At 36.5% G+C, this 25,012-nt stretch overlaps 1 protein-coding gene across 2 annotated transcripts in view; it reads right to left on the bottom strand.

Moving 5' to 3' along the window:
* Nucleotides 1–25,012, bottom strand: part of rps6ka2 (ribosomal protein S6 kinase, polypeptide 2) — a 45,791-nt gene that overhangs the window by 8,228 nt on the left and 12,551 nt on the right. Inside the window, exons 6-15 of one of the 2 annotated variants that reach the window (XM_057342449.1) lie at nt 14,848–14,954; nt 12,032–12,069; nt 11,209–11,351; nt 9,112–9,182; nt 8,827–8,915; nt 6,765–6,829; nt 3,592–3,694; nt 3,101–3,231; nt 322–447; nt 46–135 (exon numbers count right to left, since the gene is read on the bottom strand). In XM_057342449.1, the coding sequence (XP_057198432.1) occupies nt 46–135; nt 322–447; nt 3,101–3,231; nt 3,592–3,694; nt 6,765–6,829; nt 8,827–8,915; nt 9,112–9,182; nt 11,209–11,351; nt 12,032–12,069; nt 14,848–14,954 (963 nt within the window). The remainder of the gene's footprint in view (nt 1–45; nt 136–321; nt 448–3,100; nt 3,232–3,591; nt 3,695–6,764; nt 6,830–8,826; nt 8,916–9,111; nt 9,183–11,208; nt 11,352–12,031; nt 12,070–14,847; nt 14,955–25,012) is intronic. The other variant, XM_057342450.1, reaches the window with a different exon arrangement.

Below are 25,012 nucleotides of genomic sequence, written 5' to 3'. Positions count from 1 at the left end.
ACTAAATGTAGCTCTTTGTTAAGTTTTTCTCAGGCTGTGACTCACATCTTTTAGAGTAATGATGTTTGGGTGCTGGCCGTATCGCAGCAGAATCTCAATCTCTTCAGACGGGTCCTTTTTAGCTCTGTCGATAATCTGAAATGAAGCGAGTCAGTCACAGAAGCGTCTGAAACAGCAAACATTAACACTGAGTGATGTCGTCTTCTTCAGCAATTCATCTTATAAAACACACACTGCCTGTGATGTTCATTAAATAACACTTTGTTAAACAAACAAACAAAAAAAGATTGATTGAAACCAGTGTTATTTGAGATTACTCACTTTAACAGCGTACTCCACACTGGTGATTCTGTGGACACAACGCTTGCAGACTGAATACGCTCCTATACCGATGTCTTCCTTTAACTCATAACCATCAGTGAAATGAATGTTGTTGCCATGAAGCTGCTGAAAATAAGACAACAACATGAATACACATGCAGATTTACTCGGTTGGTCATTTACAGTCGCCCCAAAAAGTATTTGGACAATTTTACATTGTTAAAAAAAGCATGAGCAACTGCATTATGTCACAAAACATTTTAAGTTTTGTTTTACTGTAAAATGTGCACAGCCTTATTCTTTAGCAGTATACAAAATCCTTGCCAATGTAAAAAATCGTAATACTTAAGAAAATACATAAGAAAAATGATTAAAATAGTGTGTGAATGGTTTGTGTCTTGCATTGCTATGATGTCACTTCCTGTTGTAGTCATGTCTATGATCTTTGTAGTTCTTTACTGTATCTTGCCCTAAAGGTGCCCATGTGTTTTTGTTTTCACCCAATTAGTTTGTGCATATAAACCCCAGTGTTTTCTGTGTTAGTTTGTCAGTTATTGTTTAGAAGTATTTGGTGTTTGGTGCCATTGATCATGTTTGGACTCATCAAATACTTTTAATATCTGCACATAGATCGTGTTTTTGTCTTTTAGCATGTTACAAATATATTTTGTATCATGTTTTTTTAGTCTTTTATCAAGAAGATGTGTATTGTTTTTAACATGAATCAAATAAAACCTCAGAATTTCCCAATAGACCACTTCGGAAGATGTACGGAACAAAGCTAGTTCAAAGCTGGTGCAGAAGAACTTCCTGTTTCAGTTTTTTAAGACCACACAAACGTTTGAACAAAATACAATCAACAGAACAGTTATAACTGAATTGAAATGTCAAACAAATATCTTTAAGATTTTACTATGACTTATTCCATATGACATCTATCTACAATGTAATTATTTGTGGATTTTTTAATGTTACGTGGGGGTTTTAAACTGTCATTTATGTTAACACTTGTAAACAGTGTTATTTCTATTCTTGTCGTTGTCTTTTTATAGAGAGTTTATTTGGAAAAAAACAGATGACTCATGTTTTTTTATTATGTTATCATGTTTTTATTGTGTTAGGTAGCTAAGAAAAGCCAATTTCCAAGCCAATATGTTTCTTTTGAAAAATTCTCGAATTGTGAATATCTCGAATTGCACACTGAATAAATATGTCAAAAATGTTGCAAGATTTATGTAAGATTTAAAAATGATAAAACATTTTTAAAAGAAAACGCAAGTACCTCTGGACTAGTGTCACATAAATGTCACATAATTTAGCTTAGGTAAATCTAACTTTTTAGATATAAGGATGCCTTTATGTTTTCACTAAGAAAATGAGACAGAAATACCGAAAAATCAAATTGATTTGCCCTGTGCTTTCTGAACAGAATTGTTTTTACTTGATGATCTTAAATGCGAAAGCAGGTAATTAAGATGTTACCACATTTTTTTGGTTACCTATTTTTGCAGTGTTCTCAGTGGTCTGCATCAGTGCATGGAGACAAATGCTAATATAAAACAGACACCTGGCACGAATGCCAAAATCAGTCAGCATCCTCAGGTGACTGAAATATCTCCCAAAACCGAAAGCATTTCACAGCACAGGTTCAGCGATCCTTCCACAAATAGCTGCACTCATGCATGTTCATGAGAGCCATCATTGTAAATTAATATCGTATGCTGTGTAGACGTCACATCAGATTAAAATGATCTAAACAACAGCGCTGCAGAGCAGATATCTGCTTGAGTCAGTTACACAGGAACCAGCGTGCTCGTCGATCAACACGTCTCATTCTGTTTGCTGCCAGCAGAGCCCAATAAAACCTTTCTTCAGGTACCAAACCTCTGGCAGAATTAGACCTTTTTTCTTCTTTGTGTTTATTCGTGTGACTCAGCAGCGATTCCCTGAGGAACAGGCCTGAATCGACAGTGTGTGCACAGCCGGCCTGAGGTTAAAGGGATACTTCACTCATAAATGAAAATTCTGTCATCATTTACTCACCTTCAAGTTGTTCCAAATCTGTATACATTTCTTTGTTCTGATGAACACAGACAAAGATATTTGGAAGAATGCTTATAACCAGACAGTTCTTGGACCCCATTGACTCCCATAGTAGGAAAAAATACAATGGTAGTCAAAAGTGGCCCAGAATTCTTAAAAATGTGTTCAACAGCACAAAAAAAATTATAAAGTATTTTTCCTACTATGGGAGTCAATGAGGGGCAAAATCTGTCTGGTTATAAGCATTCTTCCAAATATCTTTCTCTGTGTTCATCAGAACAAAGAAATTTACACAGATTTGGAACAACTCGAAGGTGAGTAAATGATGACAGAACTTTCATTTTTGGGTGAAGTATCCAGAAAACAGTTTGGGGTAGGTTGACTGCAATAGTTCGCTATACTTTGTGTGAATAATTTCCACTTAATATAGAATATATGAGTATCTTTTTAAACTAATGTTACATTATTCATATTAAAAACAAAACAAGCATGCATCATAAAATATATTAGATTTTGTTGGTGGTTGCCAGGTTTTGCTGTGGTTGCTAGGGTGTTGTGGAGGAACGGGTCGCTAAGGTTTTTCTCAATTTAGAAACTTCTGTTTATTATAATGGGACTGATTTCGTTGTGAAAATGGGGATCTAACAAGGACAGAGTGAAAGTTCATTCATGAGTCATAAGAAGAGAGTATTTCGGATGTGTTATGGACGAACGAACACTGGAGAGTCCTCCTCACCTGTACAATAGGATTAACCGAATTTGGTTTGGTCTCGGTCAGAGGCTGTTCCTGATCCAGGTTAGAGGCCACAAAGCTGAAGCCACGGAAGAGCTGGTGAGCGTTTGCGCTGGGAGGAACGCCGGGCGAGTCTGTAGACACAGAGACACAAGTCTATTTAGAAAGGCAGCTCTCTATGAATGGAACTAAGAATCGATGGCGGGATGAATTGACTTTGCCCACTGTGTGGCTGCGCCTGAGAGCTTCTGGTAAATAGGTTGGGCAATAACAGCCCACTGTAATTTGTTTTTTCACTCTCGATGTGTTTGCTGGACACACACTGTTATGTAAGAGCAGCTATAGCCACTCTCGCATCGAGTCTCATTGTGTGTGACGCATGAAACCAATCAATTCAAAAGTGACAATGATTATTCCGGCCAGACGTCAAATAAAATACCGTATGAGTGTTACGTGTGCAACCTGAAAGTCGGCTGAAAAGCAACGCCAGGCACCTGTTGGTGTGCGAGATGTGAACTCCCGATCAAAATGGAAGGTGTCCTCTGGTCGGCCCACTGCTGGTTTAAATGGAGGCTTGATTTCTCGTCTGTACAGCTTCTGTTAACCAATAAGACAGAACAATTTACACCTTTTAACACTTGAAAAGAAATGAAAAGAAGGGATTCAAACATGCTGGAGCAATGCAATCACTTTTGTTTTGGTCAGAAAAAACACTGACAAAAACAGGAAACATTTGATCTGATGCAACAAAATTAGGATCAAACGATGCATAATAGATGTGTAACTTAACTGTGTGTTTATCATTCTTGTGCAGGCTTCTCTTTGGTATATACTATGCATGCCAAAAAAATCTGTGGTTTTTGTCCATCTATATTGGTTGTAAGCTGTATGCTAATATCTTAAGCCAAACCTATTTGTTCATGTCTCTCTTTTGTCCTGCTAAATAACCAACACCAGATCTGGAGCACTAATGTAATCTATATCATTTTACTGAAGGTCATCCAGTGTGCAAGTTGAAGTTCTTTGGAAAACTACAACAGTGTGACCTCAACATAACAAAACAACCACTGCCTGTCTACAGTCTTCATTACAACTGAGTGTACAGTACATAAAATCTCCATCATAAGTATTATTTAAAGGGGTCATGACTTTACTTTATTTTATTTCATTTTGTGAAATGTAATTATAATATAAAACATTTTGTTGCCCCAAAATTAAAGGGATGGTTCACCCAAAAATGAAAATTCTGTCATGAATTACTCACTCTCTAGTTGTTCCAAATCTGTATACATTTCTTTGTTTGGTTGAACACAGAGAAAGATATTTGGATGAATATTTGAAACCAAACAGTTCTTGGACCCCATTGACTCCCATAGTAGGAAAAATGACAACGGTAGTCAAGAGTGCCCCAGAACTTTGCTTTACTACATTCTTCAAAATATCTTCTTTAGTGTGAACAGAACAAAAAATTATAAATGAATTTTTCAATGGGGTCCAAGAACTGTTTGGTTACAAGCATTCTTCCAAATATCTTGTTCATCAAAACAAAGAAATTTATACAGATTTGGAACAACTTGAATATGAGTAAATGATGACAGAATTTTTATTTTTGGGTGAAGTATCCCTTTAAGTTATTCATGATCAATCCATTTCTCTCTGACATGGGGGGTCCTTTAGAAGCCTGTGCAAAGACACTTGTGCTGCGTCCCAATTCACCTACTTATACTATCCACTTAAAGTATGTACTGTTTTTGTAATGGAAAAGATGTAAAAACAATATGCACACACTGGGACTGTCACGAAGCAGGGTGAGACACAATGACAAGGAACAGAGCATCCAGGCGCAGACAGCGGGTAAGGGGTTAACATGACGTTTAATAACACAAAGACAGAAAAAGAAACCAAAAAACCCACGAGGTGGCAAAACGACAAAACAGATGGGGCACACGAGAACTCACTACACAGACTAGACTACACTATATTTAACATAAGACATGACTACAATAAACTGGACTAGACTTACATACAATTGCAAGACACAGCGGGTGACAAGGACATAAGGCAAGGCAAGGCAAGGCAAGGCAAGGCAAGGCACACCACACAAACGACAATAATCCAACACAAGACAGAGAACACAGGGGCATTAAATAAGGGGACAAATCAAGACGGAACAGGTGTGGGGCATTAAATCATTACAAGCAATAATGAGGCAACGAAAGGGCGGGAACAGAGACAGGACCGGAGAGAGAGTGTATGGAAGGCCAACAGGGCCAAAACTCTCCCTCCACATGAAACATGGGGTTCTGCCATGATCCCGCCACTAGACCAACAGAAACATGACAAAAGGCAGCAGAATCATGACAGGGACATACTAACAGCAAAAAATGGAAGTGGCCGTTGTTGCCTAGACAACATTGTTGCCATTAACTGTCACACACATCAAAATACAGCTCTTCTTTCGATTTAAGTATTTATTCATCCATTGTTTCATTTGTAATGTTTACTCTATAGTGATATTTATTAATTTAGTGACGCATCAGTTATTTAACTTAATTAATGCAGGGGAGTGTCACTAAACTCCGCCTACTCGCGGTGAGTTGTGGGTAATTTATACACTGTCTTACTGTAATACTACAATACGTACCAATCACTGTACATTACGCACATTGTGTGTACATTTGCTGCTGTGTAGTTATATGCAAATTATGTGTCATTCGTTATACTATGGTTAAACACTTGTACAGAAATGTTTACTGTGTAAATGTGTACGGGAAAACGTCTATTGTAAAGTATTGTAATTCTTTGTTACTTGTAATCTACAATTCTGTCTCATATCTGTCATACTGCCATGTTGGTCGGAACTGCACCCAAGTTTTTCACCTACTGTTGCACTTGTGTATATGGCTGAGTGACAATAAAGGGATTTGATTTGATTTGAATATTAGCCGTCAGAGTGTGCAACATTCTGCACTTCGAATTTCTACCAGAAGAAGTAGACAATTCGGGAATCTTTGGAATACTCTTTTCAACATACTACGATTTGGGACATACTAATTATATTTCCGAATACTATTTAGGATGGGTAGTATGCGAATTGGGACGCAGCATTGTTTTCTACAGCCAAGCAAAGCACAATGTTTGTGTGACATCGCAATCTTACGGGTATTACAAGATTTTGGTTAATGTAAACAAGTCCTGCTTCTGATCCACTTGCTCCTCAGACTGAACGCCAGTTGGAGGAGCCAACGATGCAATGATGTCAAAGTAGTAGGTGTTGTTATCTTGCAGTAGGCAGATCATATGAAAATGAATCTCTTTAGTGACATCACTTATCCAGCCATCACTCCTTTGGGTTTCTCCGGAGAGTGATCAAATAAATGCGTTCATTTTTGGAGGGTGTTTTAAGATATGAAACTTGCTTGAATGTTATAAATGACACCAATACCTCTTACAGCACATGTCAAAAGATCAAGGGAAATTTGATCTTTCATGTCATGACCCCTTTAATCCATTGATTGAAAAACATTTTTGAAGTGGAAAAATTATTTAGTTCTCCTGTAAACCAACTCTGAATTCATTAAATAATGTGTTTTGTCATTTAAAATGTCTTGTTGCCAAGTAAAATATTCATACCTTAGCATCAGCATTGAGAAGAAATGTAACTTACATTCCAGTCTATTGTTGCAAAGAAATTATGTCGTTTGATTTCTTCCACTCCATCAGGTCCTGCACCTACACAACGACATGAAGACAAACATCCAGTGAAATAATGTGTTGGACATATTTTAAGACCGGTCTCCGCGAGAACAAAAGTACGTTCTTTGCGTTCTTCTTAGTATTGAGAAATCTTGGTCCTGTAAGTATTTTTTTATTTCCATACAAAAGTCATATTGATAACTAAACCATGAACGAAAACCAGCTAGCTCCAAGATGTGCCACAAAATGAAAACGTTTAAAATGGAGATAAAAGACTGTATACTTAACATATTTTTTCACTGAAGCACTGGCAAAGACATAACTTACGCTGCTCAAAATATTTCAACTTCATGGCGCTAGGTTGCTCAGATGTCTTTGTCTGTAAAAGTGGCTACTCTGCGTTTCCCGAACAACGACATAACTAGCTGGTTAACCACCATAGTACGATGCATCGTTGTGGAAATTAACGATGTAGTTACGACTGTTTCCCGAAACCGTTGTAACTCTGTCAGAGATCAATCGTTCAGCAATCTAGTTGATGACGCCACACAGGTGGTGGAGTAATGACGTCTACTAATAAATACATTCAGATCAAATTAATGTCAAATTCTTGCTGTAAATAACATACACTGCATTTAACGGTGACTTTTGTTATACTATTTTTGTTATCTGTTGTTTTATTTCACAATATTTCATTCATTCATAAGTTTCCTCCTACGGCACTCCACCCAGGGATTCCCCAGGGTCCTAGAGCAAGAAGGCCATGCGCACTTTTCAAAAAACAGCGCTTTTATTTTCTTAGCAAACTAAAATATGTAAAATTAAATGTGTATATATTTCGAATGGTGGATATAGAATGCACTGCATATTGCTTGCTTAGTTTGCTCAAAGGCATGATGCATGTCATAATAAAGATCTGTACAGCTCTAGACCTGTAGTTCCAACCACACAACTTTACGATGCTACTTGCGATTGATCGTTGGAACAATTGTTTCGAGAAAACACTTGAATCGTTGAACTATGCTGGAACGACGGAATTTAGTTGGCTAACTATGCTTTTGGGAAACACACATAATTTGCTCTATCCCAAGAGTTATGGGTAACTAAGCTCTTCACATGGAATTCAGTTTTTCAGAAACACAATATGTTTTAATACAAAGTTGAAAGCACGTCCACACGCTTTCTACAAGAGCTTTTATAATCACTTAAAAGCGTTGGATTGAGAAACGAACAGGACTTTAACCCTGCTGTTACGCTCCATTGCCCGACCACAACATCATGCATGAAACATGACAGCACTCATGAGTGAATCTGTTAGGATCTGGCTGTGGATGTATACGGTTAATCTGGGACAGAGGGATATTAAGCCACAGTCAACACAAGGTCTCGGAGGCATTCATCTGTGCCTTATACATTATGGATAAAATGATTCATCCATCTAAATTCAATCTCAGCTTTGACAAACACTCAGTAGCGGCGTCTGGAAGCCTGACTGCGCCCAGGAAATCATCTACTTTGACTCAAATGAGATTCATAACCAACCACTGCTGTCAGAAGAACAATGCAGAATTGCTTTAGACATTGTTACACTAAAAGAGATATCACTGACATGACAACAACATTTCTTTTGTTAAGCATTTCAAATAGGTCATTCTTTCCTTGTTTAAAAAAGATACCAGGAAGTGATTTGCTGGTCTTAGATGTCTGAGAGACCTTAAAACCAGCATGGCTAAACTGGTACATCAGCTTTAAGCCAAAAGTCTCTCATCATTCATGTCATTCAAAACCTGTATATGCATATTTCTTCAGTGGAACACAAAAGAAGATCTTTTGAGAAATGTCTCTACACAATGAAAGTCAATGGGGGTCAATGTTGTTTGGTTATCAACCTCGTTTGACATCTCTTTTTTGTGTTCTGCAGAAGATGATGCAGGTTTTGAATGGCATGAGATTGAATAAATGATGACAGAATTTTTTCATTTTTTCATTCCGGGTAAAAGCAGCGTTTCATGTTAAACTGTACCATAACCTACCCAATCTATTGGAAGGGTTTCTTTTAAAGAGAGCCCGCAACAAACTCTGGACTTCTGGGCTTAAGAACTGAGGCATGCCAAGTTTTGCCCTGTGAAAGACAAAAGAAATCATTACATCTGTTGTTTAACTAAATGAGTCCGGAATGCAAAGCCAAAAAACATCACAAATCATCTTGACAGTCCCATTTAGGAGGACAAATTCAGAATTAAAAAAGCGTTCATTCTGGGAGAAAAAACAAGCCTGTCAGAAAATACACAAATATAAGAAAAGCAAGTAATACTTACTTGAGAATAAGTGCCATGGTCTCTTTGCGATCTTTGCCTTGAAATGGTAGGGATCCAGTAAGCATCTCAAACTGGGGACAGAAATAGAATCATCAGGCTTTGGTCTACCAGGTTTATTTGGGGGGATAAAATGAGAGGTATATTCAGCACCTCTTGACAATAACAACACACGCTGAAACGCCAAATCTGCATGTGCTCACTGTTATGAAACACTTTTCCAGGAAGTGAATTCATCTGAAAGGTGGGTAATGCTGTGGATTCTTAATTACGATCCTGTTAAAATGTGCTGTGGATTTTGAAAATTCATGAAAATGCATGAAACTGGATCTAACACACACTGATCTATTCCCGTTGAATCCTATACTGTATATCTTACGCTATTGTAACTATTCATGTATTACAGTCTGTAATCTGTTTTTTTGCAATCAATGTTAAATTTGTTCTGTGTTCATTTTCAAAGTAACCATTTGAAACTAACCAAAATAACTAGAGATGCACCGATAAATAGGGCAATAAACGTATCGGCCAATAGTTTAAAAACAAGCGATGATCAGGGCCGATATATCCTGTCAATCAAAATAGGACAGGAAGATGCAATGAATTTGTGTTCTGTACATAGAAAATGTTAAGAACATCACCAGTTTGATGTGAAATATTGATAGCCATACAATGAATGAATTCAGAAATGATTGATTTAATCTTCATAATCGGTATCGGCAGATATCACTCTGAATAATCGACTGTCGTATCGGTGGAGAAATTTAGTATCGGTGCATCTCTAAGACTAACCATTGAAATATTTCTAAAAGGATCAAACTATAGCCTAACTTTTGTTTTATACTGCCATCTCTGTTGAAACATAAAATAAAAAGTTTAAGTACTTATTTTACGTGAAGTGAAATGACATCAAAATGACATTTCCCGCAAATTCGATATAATAATATATCATCAGTTTACAGTTATTAATCATGTAAAAGTGTGTGGGGGGGGAGTGAAATCAGGAGAATCTTGTACACAAACGTGTACATTATGTCATTTCTCAACAAATGATTTTCGTTTATTCAAACGAAAAAATTTCAGGATTTCAGATGTTTTTTTCTTTTCTGTCATAGAAACACATACAACCGTTTCATAGGCACCCTGAAGAAGACTGCAGTCCTTTTATTTTCACTGTTCCACATCAATCACAAACACTTTCAAGTTAGATGTAGTTCCGAGCTGAGTACTTCATACTAATAAGCGAGCACCTCTTCAAAAGTTATTTGCTCCAACAATAGCATTGAGAATATCGCTTCTGAGGAAATGGGAATTCTCAAAGGACGTACCCTCATCTAGAAGTAATTACCAGACACCGCTCACAGCCATAATAAAAACGCTGATCTTGTAGAATGAATAGAAAAATCTTTGGCAACAAGAAGATACACACTGTTTTCCTCCAGCTTGTGAGGAAACGTCAAGTCAATAAATCATTTTAAGACCTACGTAAGTGTTTACCGTATGTAATGATGTTAGCAACTTGCATGTAATTGAAACTAAAACGATGTGGGGTGTTTCTACTTTATAAATGCATTTCACTGCCTGATGTTTGAATGATAAAGCATGAGGGAACAAAATGACAACACTACTGTGACAGTGTGATCATTAACAGTGTCCTGATGATGTATGTAAGGTTATTTAAATCATTAACGGATCATTAACCTTAACTTAACAGGTTTAGGTTTGCCATGTAATATAGGAACTAAATTAAATAATGCATATATTCCAGAATGCAGCCATGCGACATAATACACTTGCATTTAGTGTCAACAAGGTGTGGATATTCATAGTGTTCTGTTGCACTTATGCAGAGTTATATGAGCTATATGCAGGACGGCATAGCAAGGTCGGTTATTCATCGACATTAAAAACACCACCCAGCCTAATGCGATTGAAATGTGCTCCATCATTTTGCATGAAAACGGATTTCGAGAATCCCATAGAGCTACAACCACATTATCCTGCGACCTGAGGCGAGCCCCTGTATGTGCTTATAATGCTGAAACACTGCAGCGCTCACGTAACCGACTGTGATCTTCACCAGTCTGCAAGGGCACTTACCATTAGGACTCCAAAAGACCACCAGTCAGCGCTTTGAGTGTGACCTCTTCTATTGACCACCTCTGGGGCCATGTACTCGATGGTCCCGCAGAATGAGTACGCTCGCTTGTCGTTGTCTATCGCCTCTTTGCTCAGGCCAAAATCTGAGAGATTCAACACACATCAACATATCGACCAATGGCAACTGCAGACACATAGGGCCAGATTTACTAAACAGGGCTAAACGAGAGCGCAACTTCAAAAAAGCGCAGATGGGAGTGGAAATTTTACTAGCAAGGCGCACATAAAAAAAGACACAGGCGCATATCTCATTCCCATAATGACCAACGTAATCTACCAAGTTAGCGATTTAAATAAAGCCACAAATACCACAATGAGCGCAAACCTTGGTAAATCACGATGCGCGATTCATTTAAATACTTTCCTCCCATAAAGTTTGCGTCTGAAGAGGAAACTCCTACAAATGCATATGCAATAAGGTCAGTCGCAAAAACAGCTTTTTTCACGCCTTTTCAACGCTAATTTTCACTGCATGTTTTTAGTAAATTCCGACAGTAGGCGTTTGCGTTGCTGCAAACTGTTAGTAAATCTGGTCCATAGACTACTAAATATCAAATTGCACATTTTTGTCATGTATTATATATATATTTCAAATTTCTATATAGTTTCAACGATTTGTGTAAACCGTCTATAGTGTTTTTGTGTTTGTAAATGTATTCTCTGTAAAGGTGTTTTGCAATAATGCAGGACTTGAAAAACGCTATTGAAATAAAACTGAATCGAATTGAATCGTCTATGGCGAAATCAACTAAATTCTGCTCACCTGTGACTTTTATATGGCCTTCCTCATCAAGGAGAATGCTGAGAAAATGAAAAACAAGTAATTACATTTAATTCCTATAACAATGCATAATGAAGTACATACAGCTAGAGCTCCACAAAGAACAATGTTTTAGTCTGCATAGATTTGGCCCTACTTCTCAAACTGTGGTAAAAATGAGCACAGCTGTGTGGGCAAGACTAAATTATGTCATGTACAAAAACAACTAATACAAAATAATGTACAAACATAGAATATGCAGAACATGTTCCTAAAAAAGACGAGTTCGAAGTGTTCCAGAATTACAATTCATTTGTTGTAAATCATCTTTTTGGTGCATCTAGAGAAAATATTCAAATAAGAAGGAACTTTCATTGGTAAATATAAAATCGGACATTTAGGACATTAGCACATGCTTATTAAAATAGTAAAATGCACTGTATGTCTTGTGTTATCTGCAGCACCCAAAGGAACGGTTCCACTGTGTGCAAGCTGCATATGACTGAAATGATAATAAAGCTTCTTTGACTCTCTGAGCTTACTAATAAGATTCAAAAGAAGTACTATATAAGCCTTTGGTCATTTCACTGCTATACCTTCTTCAATGCTTTCATAAGTGAACAGGGCTGACAAGATTGATAATATTGTTTCTTAATGAATGTACATGGTGTATTGTGCTTCGAGTTGCCTTTGACTATGTCATCAATCACGTCTGGCAGATCTCAGAACAGAGAGTGTGTATGAGATATGGAGCACATCCATGTGCGCCATCTAAAATGACAGAATGAGGCAGTCAGTGCCCTTTTCATTATTCCCAGCAATGAATCTCTATGAAGAGCTTATTCAGTAAATGGATGAGTCTGCCTTTGGTCTATTGTTTGAACAGATATAAGAAGCATTACGATAAGTGAGAGTACGGGAAGGATTTTATTAAGGGAAGTAGTCATACATCAGGGCTCAACAACAAGGAATTTTTCCCACTCTTGGCCATCTCATGAGTTCTGGGTTAACATGATTTTTACATGCTCTGCATATGGATGATATACCATCATATAGGCCTAAAATGTGATACATTTCAAGATTTAAAATCTTTCCAATTTTTGGTGAAACTCAATATATATCTCAATATTTATGCTTTTGTTCCACTATAATTTAAATGATGTCATGTAATTGAACCTAGTGACCACTAAATAAATCTCATTTCTGTGTCTCTTTACACATGTTACTTTCTGTCACCATTTTGACAATTTTTTGTGCAACTCGTGAGACGTAATATTGACGCATATTGGTGCCGTCTTCGGCACATTAATTCCAATTTTCACAATATTCTGTATTTTTTTATATGCAGCACAATTATATAGAATATTTAAAGGTGCAGTTTGTAAAAACCGCAGCTAGAGGGCGCACGATCAAAACAACAACAATGGCGTAGCTTGATGACGCTGTGAAGGAGCGTGGAATGATGGGCTCTGTTGTCTTCAACTCCACCGCTGAAGGCCATCAATCAGACGGGAACGAGAACTCATGTTAGCGGATGAGGTGAAGTAATGAAGTTTTATAAATGTTGCATATAATTGTGGTCCATAAATAAGTGACTGCTCGAAACAAGCTAGTGGATTGCTAGACATTACTTCCGCATTTGTCCACAACACTGTTGTCATGCGGTTTCTACGTCAGAAAAGGCGGTAACAAAGGGAACGCGGATATGACGCCATTGACAGGCGACTGCACAGTCCCGTGTCACTGTTTAGAATGGCGATTTTCTCACGATTTACAAGTAGTTGGAAATATTTGAGATATTGTAAGTACTCAGCTGAACAAAATATATAACACTGGCCTAGTGGTTTTTGAATATTTTACTGCAAAATTGTTACAAACTGCACCTTTAATGTCTAATATTTGATATAAATATATACATTTCTATTTAAATATAATTTACATTATGTATAAATATACATAAAATAACATATTTATTACTAATTCTCATGTTTCTTAAATATATGCATGTGTGTATTTACATATAGACATATAAATGATGAATATACACGACACACACATACTGTATTATACAAACACAAAGTTTTGGAATCGATTAATCGTGATTAATTGATTTGACAGCACTAATATAAATATATATATATTATCAATATCACATTAACAAGCATACACTACTAGACTAATTTAAAATAGCTGAAGACATAAAATAACCAAACTCACTATACACGTTTGCTGGAAAGTGATGGCACAGGGTAAAAACATGACTCTTGAAATCTCATCTAGGTTAGGCAGCTAGATAACATTTTTATGTGACGTGTTTAAAAAAAGAAGGAACAATCCTCAAGACCTCTCACACTGGCCCTGAGCCATATACCTGGTGTCATTATTGAGGCCTGTACACATTTCAGTCTAACATGAAGGAAAAAAGCTTTTGACAAGCACTTTGAAACCAGCAGAGGGACACGAAACAGATGTTGTCTTAACTGCAAGAAAACAGAAAGAGCTCTGGCGGTGTTGCATCACCCAGTCTGAACCTCTGAATTATAACTGCAATTACATGAGAGTTTCTTTCAACTCTAATCCAGATGTGGATTATACTGTATTGGCGCTTGAAAACGCAGGATTTAAGCTCCTCTCCTGAACAGAACGTCCAATCAACGTCCTGCAGAGGTTATCAACACAAGGTCACTGTTGAGGCTGTGCAGGCAGAAGGTGACATAAGGTAACTATCTAGGGCGTCTATGTAGGCTAGAGTGTAAATAAGAGCACATGGTTGGAAATGACTCTGAGTGTAGATTCAGCATGACTTAGTTTAGACTTACTTCTCAGGTTTGAGATCACGGTAGATGATGCCAAGACTATGAAGATGATCCAAAGCCAAGGCCAGCTCAGCCAAATAGAACTTCACATCCTCCTCAGTGAACATCACCTAGAGTCAGAAACATACAATTGTTACTGTGACAAGTTTACTTAACCAAACATAGTAAAGGGTGGTGGTTATCACATGACTATAAAAAATACTAATTTAATAACAAAACAATGGTGTATGAAGTCATCATTTTGCAAGGCTGTACGTTCAAATGCTGTCCATCGTAATTGTTGTTAATCTCCAAAGTTACCCATTGCATGACTGCTATAAAGACAAAGTCTACCTAACCTCTCTATACTGTAAAGAAATCAAACTTAAGTTAAAAAGCTTCCTTAAATTTTTAAGTTAAATCAAATGACCTTTATTAGTCACTTGAACTTAAATTACACTTAAAAAATCCTGTAAAAAAATGAAATTTTCGGGCAGCTTGGTCACCAGAAATAAACCATAAAATAACATTTTACCTGTAAAATTACATGATTTCCCCATTTTCTCGCAAATGTGCGGTATTTTTCTGTAATTTTACGTTTTTTGACCAAATTTTTTTTACTGGAAATCTGTAAAAAAAGACTTATACGAAAGAGTGTAAAAAAATAAAATTAAGTTTTTTTTGCAGTTTTGGCTTAAAAAAAATCTAGTTATATTTTACAACTCAATTTTTTAAGTCAGTTCAATATAATTTGAGTTCAATTGACTAAGTCAGCTGAAATTGGTGAAATTTTTTCAAGGTATATCTTACCCAACCCAAATCTTCACCACCCCTAAAGAATGATGTGAAATGAAAGTATCATGCCGTATTGCTTGAAGGATATTCTCAGATATTTACTTAATGTCCTTTATAATAGCATTCTTAAAAGGAGAGTTCACCTAAAAATGTAATTCCAAACCTGCTCAAAAGAAGATATTTGGTAACCAAACAACATTGGACCACATTGTCTTCCATTGTATGAACATAAAACCAATGAGATATTTCTCCAAATAAATAAATGAAATAAATGATTTATTTATGGGGGGTTGAACTACTACTTTAAGGGTTTATTTACCTCCTTATCATAAAGTGTCACGGATTGGCAGAAGAACCCAAACGCAGGCAGGCAGTAAAGGGGTTAACAGAATATTTATTTTACAAAAAACACAAAACAAAAACACCCACAATGGGGAAAACGAAACAGATAAAAAACTGAAACAAAACACTTCCCACGGGGGGGCAAAAACAAACTAACCAAAACAAGGCACGACACAACGTCTTACAAAAAACAACACAGCAGGGTGACTAAGACTAAAACACAACTCACGAATAAAGGACAAGGCACAGAACAAGGACAAGGCACAGAACAAGGACAAGGCACAGAACAAGGACAAGGCACAGAACAGGAACCAGGGTAACACAGGAACATGAGCACGAACACAACGCATACACAACGTAATACAAGAGCACAGGACAAAGAAACAAGAGGGTATATATAGGGAAACACAAACGAGGGATAAAGACACAGGGCAGGTGTGGGTAATCAAACACTTAGGGAAAGATAACAAGGAAACGAGAGGAACGGGGCCAATGACAAGACACTGGAGAGAACGTATATTATTGTCAAAAGGACAATAATAAGTTTCTCTCCACACATAACCAAAGACTTTGTCATGGCTCTGCTACAGGACCAAGAACAACATGACTAAGGAAGCAGAGCCATGACATAAAGTGTATTTGTAAAGAGCCAAATACATTCTTATAATGCAGGACCTGACCGCTGACAGATATTCAATAAAATGAGGGGATGGCCGACGCAAAATACAATGTTAGAAAAAAATGTAATTTTACAGGTATGTGTATTATTTTACATCTGTATTATTGTAAATCTGTATTTTTTTACAGAATTTTCCCTTTTTTCCATTAAACAGTTAATGCCTGTTATTTTACGGATTTTTTCTGTTATAAAAAATACTACTATTAAAATTACAAGAAAATTAACAATAATTTAATATTACAGAAATATTATGTTTTTTAAAGCAATTTATAGTATTTTACAGTTCCAAAAATGTAATTACGTAATAATTTACAGATTTTCTCTGTAAAAAATATGTAAAATTGCAACTGCTTTGTCATTAAATGCAGTTGAAGGTCATTATGCATTTAGGGTATTTTACAGGTCAATACTACTGTTTTTAATATTGTGTTTTTATTTTACATATTAAGAATTTAACAGGAAATTATTGTAGGCCTGTGACCTGAGAGTTTCATTATGGATTCAAAATGCTAATTACTTTTGATTTACAGTATTGTAGGTTTTAAATGTAGCTACTTTTGGTGTATTTTAATAATATATATATATCTGTATTATAACTGGTAAAATGTAAAGACATTTGGTTTTTATTAGTAGTTTCTTATTTATTATACATTTAAAATGTTTTTTTTAAGTAAATTACAGTGTAGATTGACAGGGAAGCTTCATAAAATAACAGTTTAACAATAACAGTTTAATGAGCAATTATCAACAGTGCCATACTGTAATTTAACCAACTTTGACTGTAAAATTGGCTCTGTATTTTTACAGTTGATTTCATGTAATTTTGTGAAACAGGTTTTTCCTGTAATGTTACGGAAAACGTGTGGAAAGAGCTGCCAGACTTTTTACCGTTTTTTTACGGACAGTGTACGGAAGTGCAAAAACTGCTCTCTTCACAGTTAATTTGAAGCACTGGCAGATTTATTTAGACTGTGTGGTGAGCATCAGAGGACAGGCAGTGCCATATTGAGAGGAGCAGATTGGTGTAACAAGCCAGAAGAGCAACAGCTGCCGGGCCAGATGAGAGATTTCAGCCCCAGCGGTAATTCATTTATGTTTCGAGCACAGTTCTGCACAGAGAATCACCATTAAATCAAGAGTCTAGATCTCTTGGTAAAACTTCTGCAGCTTTGTCTCATATGCTTTTCAGAAGGATTGGATTATAATAACAGGATACGGGAATTATGAATAGTTGGCAATTGTGATAACATCTTTTTTTTGCAGCTTTTAGTCAATCTATTGGTTTTGAGATGCTCTCATGTACATATTACTGTCATGTATATGTTAGGTCACAAATTTATGTGTGAAAATTGCAAATCATGATTCACCTACAGAACTTTCATAGTAAAATTTTACATTATTGAACAACTTAAGCCACACACATATGCAATAATTATGAAGTCTACTGTTTTGATGGCCTTATAAACATGGACAAAAGAACTGATCAAATGTACTGTATGTACTAATTATCAGTGAAATTCTTTATTTTTGCTCTTTTTATTCAGTGACACACTTTCTATACAAATTCTAATTCTCTGGAAAAATTCTGTGTTGTTGAAAACCTTTACATGGAGCTGGTTTGTGTGTGTAATATGGTAATAACTTAGCTCGGACCACAGGCGCTCATTTAAAATACTCCAAATTCATCAACATTAGAATTAGGCAGAAATTGTGAGAAGTTTAAATGTGCATATAAATACAAAAATATGCAATTTTTAGTTCATTATCTTCCTGGACAATGTATCAAAAACATCTAATCGCGCATGCAGAAATGTATAGACGGTTTCATTTTAACAACATAAACAAACGTTACAGCGCATGCGCACTTTTGTGACCCCAACTTAACTTCCAGTACTCATTCACAAACAATAGAGTGCCAGTATGATTATTTATGATAACAATCAAAAGAAACCGAGAAGAAACGTTACTTGGCTAAACTATCTCTCTAATATTTAGAATTTAGACTGCGATACCAAGCTCAAATGCTAGACGTCAGTGTACCATACGGTTTGTTTAAATGCGACCAAACTGCAGGACCCATTCAACAAATTGTTTATTTAAAGAGAAACTATTACAATGTCCTTATAAGGTCTGTAATACTTCCAATTGGAGAACCCGTAACAGCTAACAAAACCCGTTGACATCCATTCATAAACTAGCATCCGGTCTCCTTTCCTGCGTGCCGTTGAAGCCAGGGGGTTAGCATTAGCAGTTATGCTTTTTTTGCCTAATGGTTGCAGGCTTTCCTTTTAAAAAGGCTTTGCATCTGTCGTTCTAATTTCAGTTCCGGGTCAGATTTGCTTCTCTCCGTGTAATGCCCACCTACGTTCCATTTGCGACACTGCACGCGGTAGACCAATCACAGCAGACTATACCATCTGACCAATCAAATCAGAGTATGCTGACAGAAAGGAGGGGATTAGACAGATGAACGAATCATTTGAGAGTCAGTCATAACTGCCTATATATTAGAAAATGAAAGTGTTTTTACACCGTGTATGTACGTAAACTTGTTGTTGAACACTCCATAAACCAAAGTAGGACCTTAAAAACCACAAAATATTTACTCTTTAATAAAATGAACATACAACAAAATTCAACAAATTGTTTATACAATTATTATACAGTAAAATAATACAAATTAATATCAACATAAATTAAATAAAATATAAATTGATATATTATTAGACACTAGCCAAACACAAACCGGAAGTTAGTCCAAAGTCTATACCAAATTTGGCTGGTAAAATTCACGCAAGAATGAGAATGTCCTTGCTTCTAACACCACTAGATGAGCAACTTCGCAAACATATTTTAGTAGTGTTCTTCCACAGCTGTAGAAGGCAGACATCCAAGAATCCTTACTGAAACTAAACATCATGAAAATCACTTTGCTCTGGGTGTATTCCAGTCAACTCTTGATGCGGGACATTAATTTTGTAATTTGCACTTGCTAAAAATTAATCGTCCAGCAGTTATTTAATAATTGAAAGAGCCATGGGAGGAAAAGTGAATTCAACAATTTATCTTTAGATTTACATAATCTTGTTATCCTAATGCAAAGTGGCTTGTATGATGCACAATGGGACGCACAGGTCCACCAGCAATTAAGAAGGCAATCCATCTTCACACAAGCAGAGTAAAGACAGAGCAATGTTACTGATGAAGACTGAAGGGAGCGTTATGTTCGGAGTGTTAATGGCAGTCTAAGAGATGGAGTAACAGTATTAAATAAATAAAAAAGATTAGAATAACAATACAAGAGAAAGTTCAGTTTACAGACCCAACCTATGACTTCTTAAAAATAAGGTTTATTTTTCAGTTTGCTCAGCCATCTTCATAATAAGTAGCAATAAGAGAGCATTCAAACAATAATGAGGAAGCAAACAGGACTTCAGGAGGGGGAATAATAAACAAAAAATATATAGGCCCAAAATAATAAACAAAATAGAGTACCCACCTAACTAGTTAGTCCGCTAAGCTAGCAAAGGAAACAACCCAAATAAAATACAAATATATACACTCCTTGACTACAGATAAACAGGAGAAAACAGGTTTACAAAAAGAAACAAGCGGGCAACCACCTCCCTAGGGCTTTCCTGGGTAAAGAAGTCATTTGTAATACATAAGGTATCCAGTTCACAACAGGCTACAACCAGCCCTTAGAATGGCCAAATTTAACAGGCTCTACAGCACAAACTCTACAACAGAGTAATAAGCAACAACCAAGCTTAGGAAGACAAGCCCTCTCTCTGTCTGCAGCTCCATGTGGACTTAAAGCAGGTTGTGGCTGTCTGCAAACCAGCTACAATAAAAATATATATACACGTCTACACGTAACAGGAGCAATAAAAGTCTGGACGGCTGGAGAAAATGGGTTATTTAGCTGAGCGAATGAGCGTGGTCAATGATTCACATTAATCAATGTCTGAAGGAAAAGTCTGCTTGAGATAAGTGTGGGAGCGGCCAAATATCTCATCTCCTTCTTACTGGGCTGAAAGCAGAGCTCCCTTGAGTTTCTGAATCATAGGCGACAAAATTACACAAACAACTCAACGTGAGCCCCATAGGAATTCTGTGTGTGAACATGAGCTAAACTAAAAGCAAAATGATTGGTAGCGACTGACTGATCTACTGATGTGAGGCGTTGGACCATCAATGTAAAACCTGCAGCCACTATACTAAAGTGTTGCAAGCGTGTTGCTATGTGGTTGCTAAGGTGTGCTGTTGCTATACAGGGGTGTTGCTGTACAGATAGCAGAGAGTTTTACACGGCTGCCAGGTGTTGCTGTTTGGCTGGGTAGGCGTTTTAGGTCATTTTAAGAGCACTGCTATATGGTTGCTAGGCAGATGCTCGGATGTTGGGTGGTTACCAGGGTATAGCTATTCGATTGCTAAGGTAAATTGCTAAGACACAAACTTCATTTTGTAAAATAAGCATTATAAACTATTTTGTCACAAGAATGCGAAGAATTCATTTTCACTGTCGCCCATCAACATTTCATGGTTTGAAACACTGAACTTGTAGATAAAAGTCATAAAACTTTATACTGAGTGGAAAAATGCAGAGCACAGTGCAGATCAGTACAGTACAGTACAGTAAAGTATATCACATCTTAAATGGCCAATATTATGCTTTACAAAAAACTTAGCCATCTCCCATCTGATCACCACGGCAACAAAGTTATTCTTGGTGGAATATTATCAGGCTGTGTGCTCATTATAGATACTGTATAAATCTCTCACTTACTGTATCTGCTGGAGAACTCTTCAACACCAGAGGAGCTTGTTATTTCGATTGTCAAACTTAAGTAAGACTAACTACCATTTAATGTCAAAAGAACCAAGTCCTCTAGTTTGTTTTGACTACAGTAATAAATTATTCCGGGAAAGAATATATATACTCTATATAACCCAAAGTAATTTTTATCCCCAAATCAAAGGAAAACAATTAAACATATTAAACAATATTTTGCTTAAAGAAAACAGAGCCTATGATGAATTTATAACACAGCAATATTACTTTCATGATAATTAGGCATTTGCCCCAAAATGCTCTCTTCCATACTACAAAAATAATCTAATCTTCTAAAAAAGAATGCCATACCTTTAAAAATAGTGAAGTAAGTTTATATCGCCTTAAAATTAGGCTAATTCAAATAAAATTGAAGTACAATTTCTCAAATTTCAGGCTGTTTTTTGTTTTGCTGACATACTGTTTTATTTAGCTGTAGGCCCTGCAGGTCGCAACAGATATTGCCATTGCATTGCATTCAAATGATGTCTATTTGTTTTACACAAAGACAAAGTCATACGTGTTTAGAATATCATGATAGTAAGTAAATGAGGATAGAAATGTCATTTTTTGTCTGAACTCTTTCTTTAAAGGAGCAACGTGGAGATTTGAAGTGGTTGCGAATTGCAAAAGAAATCTGTAAAAAAAAACAGAAATTTTACCAGCATCTGGGGCACCAGAAACATACCGTAAAAATAATAAAAAATTCCTGTATAATTACAGATTTTTCCTGTTTTTCTTGTAAATTTACAGTCTTTTTCTTTAATTTGATGGTTTTGACCATATTTAAAAAATACATGAAAAATCTGTAAAAAAATAACAGTAAAATTCTGTAAAATTAAGTTTTTACAGTGTAGAGCAGTTTGTCCGTTTAAGGCTACTGTAGAGACAACATGGAGAATTCTGTGCAAGGGGATCTGCAGTATGTAGATATAAATAGCTCATTCTAAGGTAATGAAAACATAACGCTTTGTTAAGTAAGGTCTTTATTCACCTCTGAAGACAGTAATGTATATTATATTGCATTTCTGTCAATAGACTCTCAATAAAATTACACACTGTACCTTTAATAGTCAATAAAATTGAAGCGAAATGTGACCTAAGCCTCGTGTGATTTGTAAAACATTGCTGTCAGCTAAAGTGAAGAACAACCTTAGCCTAAAATATCCACAACATAGAGAAGCATCTATTACAAAGCGCCACACAACAGCCAGACACAAACTGTGCTGCTCAATGACCAACACAATGTAAAACAAGATATTTCTCCTTAATGCATACTAACATTCAGACAGTATTTTATTTCCTAACAATGACACTGATCATTTTCTACTGCTGCGAAAAGTGCAATTCACAGCTCGGATCTCACACACATCTTGTGAGGGGGCTTTTATTGACCCTGGCAGATATGAAAGTAATGTGATCCTGAAAACCAAAGACTCCATTAAAGAGAATTAAAGTGAGTGTTGAGAGGGACCAGTTACACCATCCATTATATCCATTATAGTTCCACGTGTGCCTGTGGCTCTGTTTTGCAGGTGGAATGATGAGCAATTATTAGAGTGTAAACTGCTTACAATCCACCATTCAGTAACTGCATCTGATAGTGAGCTCAGACAAAAATTTGACAAGGTAACTAACTGACTGATGTACGGTAACAACCAGTAAACCAATATAAATTCACCAGTTAAAATCAAGTTCATTTAACCAGGAATAGGACTTTAAACTCTATTCAGTCTTATTTAGAGTCAAAAAATAGTTGATATTTTTATATAGTTTATGAACTCTCATGACCACGATGATTTTCTGGCCAATGATGATGACTGCATGGCTAATAAGCAGATTTAGGTTCCCTATAGAGCCATGCTATCTGTGTGCTGAAATGATATCAAGCATCAAGCAGAAGTTAAACAAAAATTTGATGAATTGAAATAACATATTTTAGTGGATGCTATTGCTCACTTTTCCTGTCACATGCTATATTTTAATGACAGCTATAGGTGTACAATAATTAATCTTCTCATGTAATGAGAAAGTATTTTTAGTGAGAACAATGATAAATGATGCGCACTGCTTCGATATTATGGTGGACAGTGCTGCATGGATTCAGTGGTCGGAACGGTCCATTGTCCGGTTTGAATAGGTCCAATGATAATAGCTTACTGTACAACCACATCTGCAAAGACATTATTATTTAAAACATTATGAAAAATACCACTGTATTTGAAGGATAGGCTACAACTTAAAGAAAATGGTAAGAGTTGCACGTTTCCTTTTCAAATTCCCAAATCAGTGACACGCCGATCGAGTCAGACAATTGTATTTACACCGCAATAAATAAATCTGTTTCCACTAAAAATAGCTAAAAGATGTTCACCTTATCAGCAAAACTGCATAAATTCAATTTGATTCGTTTTTTTATTGAGATACTATTTGGTCAGTGGAAACGAATGAGATGAACATTCTTCTTAGAGGCTACTCAAAAATATTTTTGCTAGTAGTTTTGCTTTTATGAATATTTTGATATATTTATTCTAAAACATAACAATGGTACTGGATGCTTTTTAGCAATGTAATATATCTACATTTACATTTCGTCATTTAGCAGACGCTTTTATCCAAAGCGACTTACAGATGAGGGAAACAATGGAAGCATTTGGAACAACATAAGGACAACAAAAAGCATAAGTGCAAAAAGAAAATTGGTCTCATATAGCCTATCACAGTACACAGAGTGAAGGTTTTTTTTTTTTGAAAGAGTAGGAAAGAGATAGAAGTCAGAGCTGATCAGTCAGGTGTTGACGGAAGAGATGTGTTTTCAGACGGTTTTTAAAGAAGGCTACAGAATCTGCTGATCTTGTAGCAGCGGGCAGATCATTCCATAAATGTGGAACCGATCCCAAGAAGGTACGTGAGAGAGATCTTTTACCTTTTTGGGATGGCACCACAAGACGTCATTCGTTTGCAGAGCGTAGGGATCTGGCAGGTATATACGTCTGCATTAGCGAGTGAAGGTAAGGGGGTGCCAAATCAGTGGTGGTCTTGTAGGCCAGGAGCAGAGTCTTGAATTTGATTCGGGCGACTATAGGGAGCCAATGTAACTTAGTGAAGAGAGGAGTGACGTGCACTCTCTTCGGTTCATTGAAGACCACTCTTGCCGCCGCATTCTGGATCATTTGTAGAGGTTTGGTTGTGCAAGCTGGAAGTCCAGTCAGTAGCGCATTGCAGTAGTCCAGTCTGGACAGAACAAGAGCCTGGACTAGGACTTGCGTAGCATGCTGGGATAGGAAAGGTCTAATTTTCCTGATATTGTAGAGGATGAATCTACAGGACCAGGTGGTGCTGGCAACATGACCAGTGAAGTTAAGATGATCGTCGATCACCACTCCCAGGTTTCTTGCCATTCTGGAAGATGTAATGGTTGATGAGCCCTTTTGAATGGAGAAGTTGTGATGACTCTTTGTGTCAGCCGGGATTACAAGCAGTTCTGTTTTAGCAAGGTTCAGCTGCAGGTTATGGTCGTTCATCCAGAGCGAGATGTT

The sequence above is a fragment of the Triplophysa rosa genome, linkage group LG9, assembly GCF_024868665.1.
Source record: "Triplophysa rosa linkage group LG9, Trosa_1v2, whole genome shotgun sequence".
NCBI classification, from domain to species: domain Eukaryota; kingdom Metazoa; phylum Chordata; class Actinopteri; order Cypriniformes; family Nemacheilidae; genus Triplophysa; species Triplophysa rosa.
Note: the sequence above shows the minus strand (reverse complement) of the source record. Positions and strands in the feature narration are given on the sequence as shown.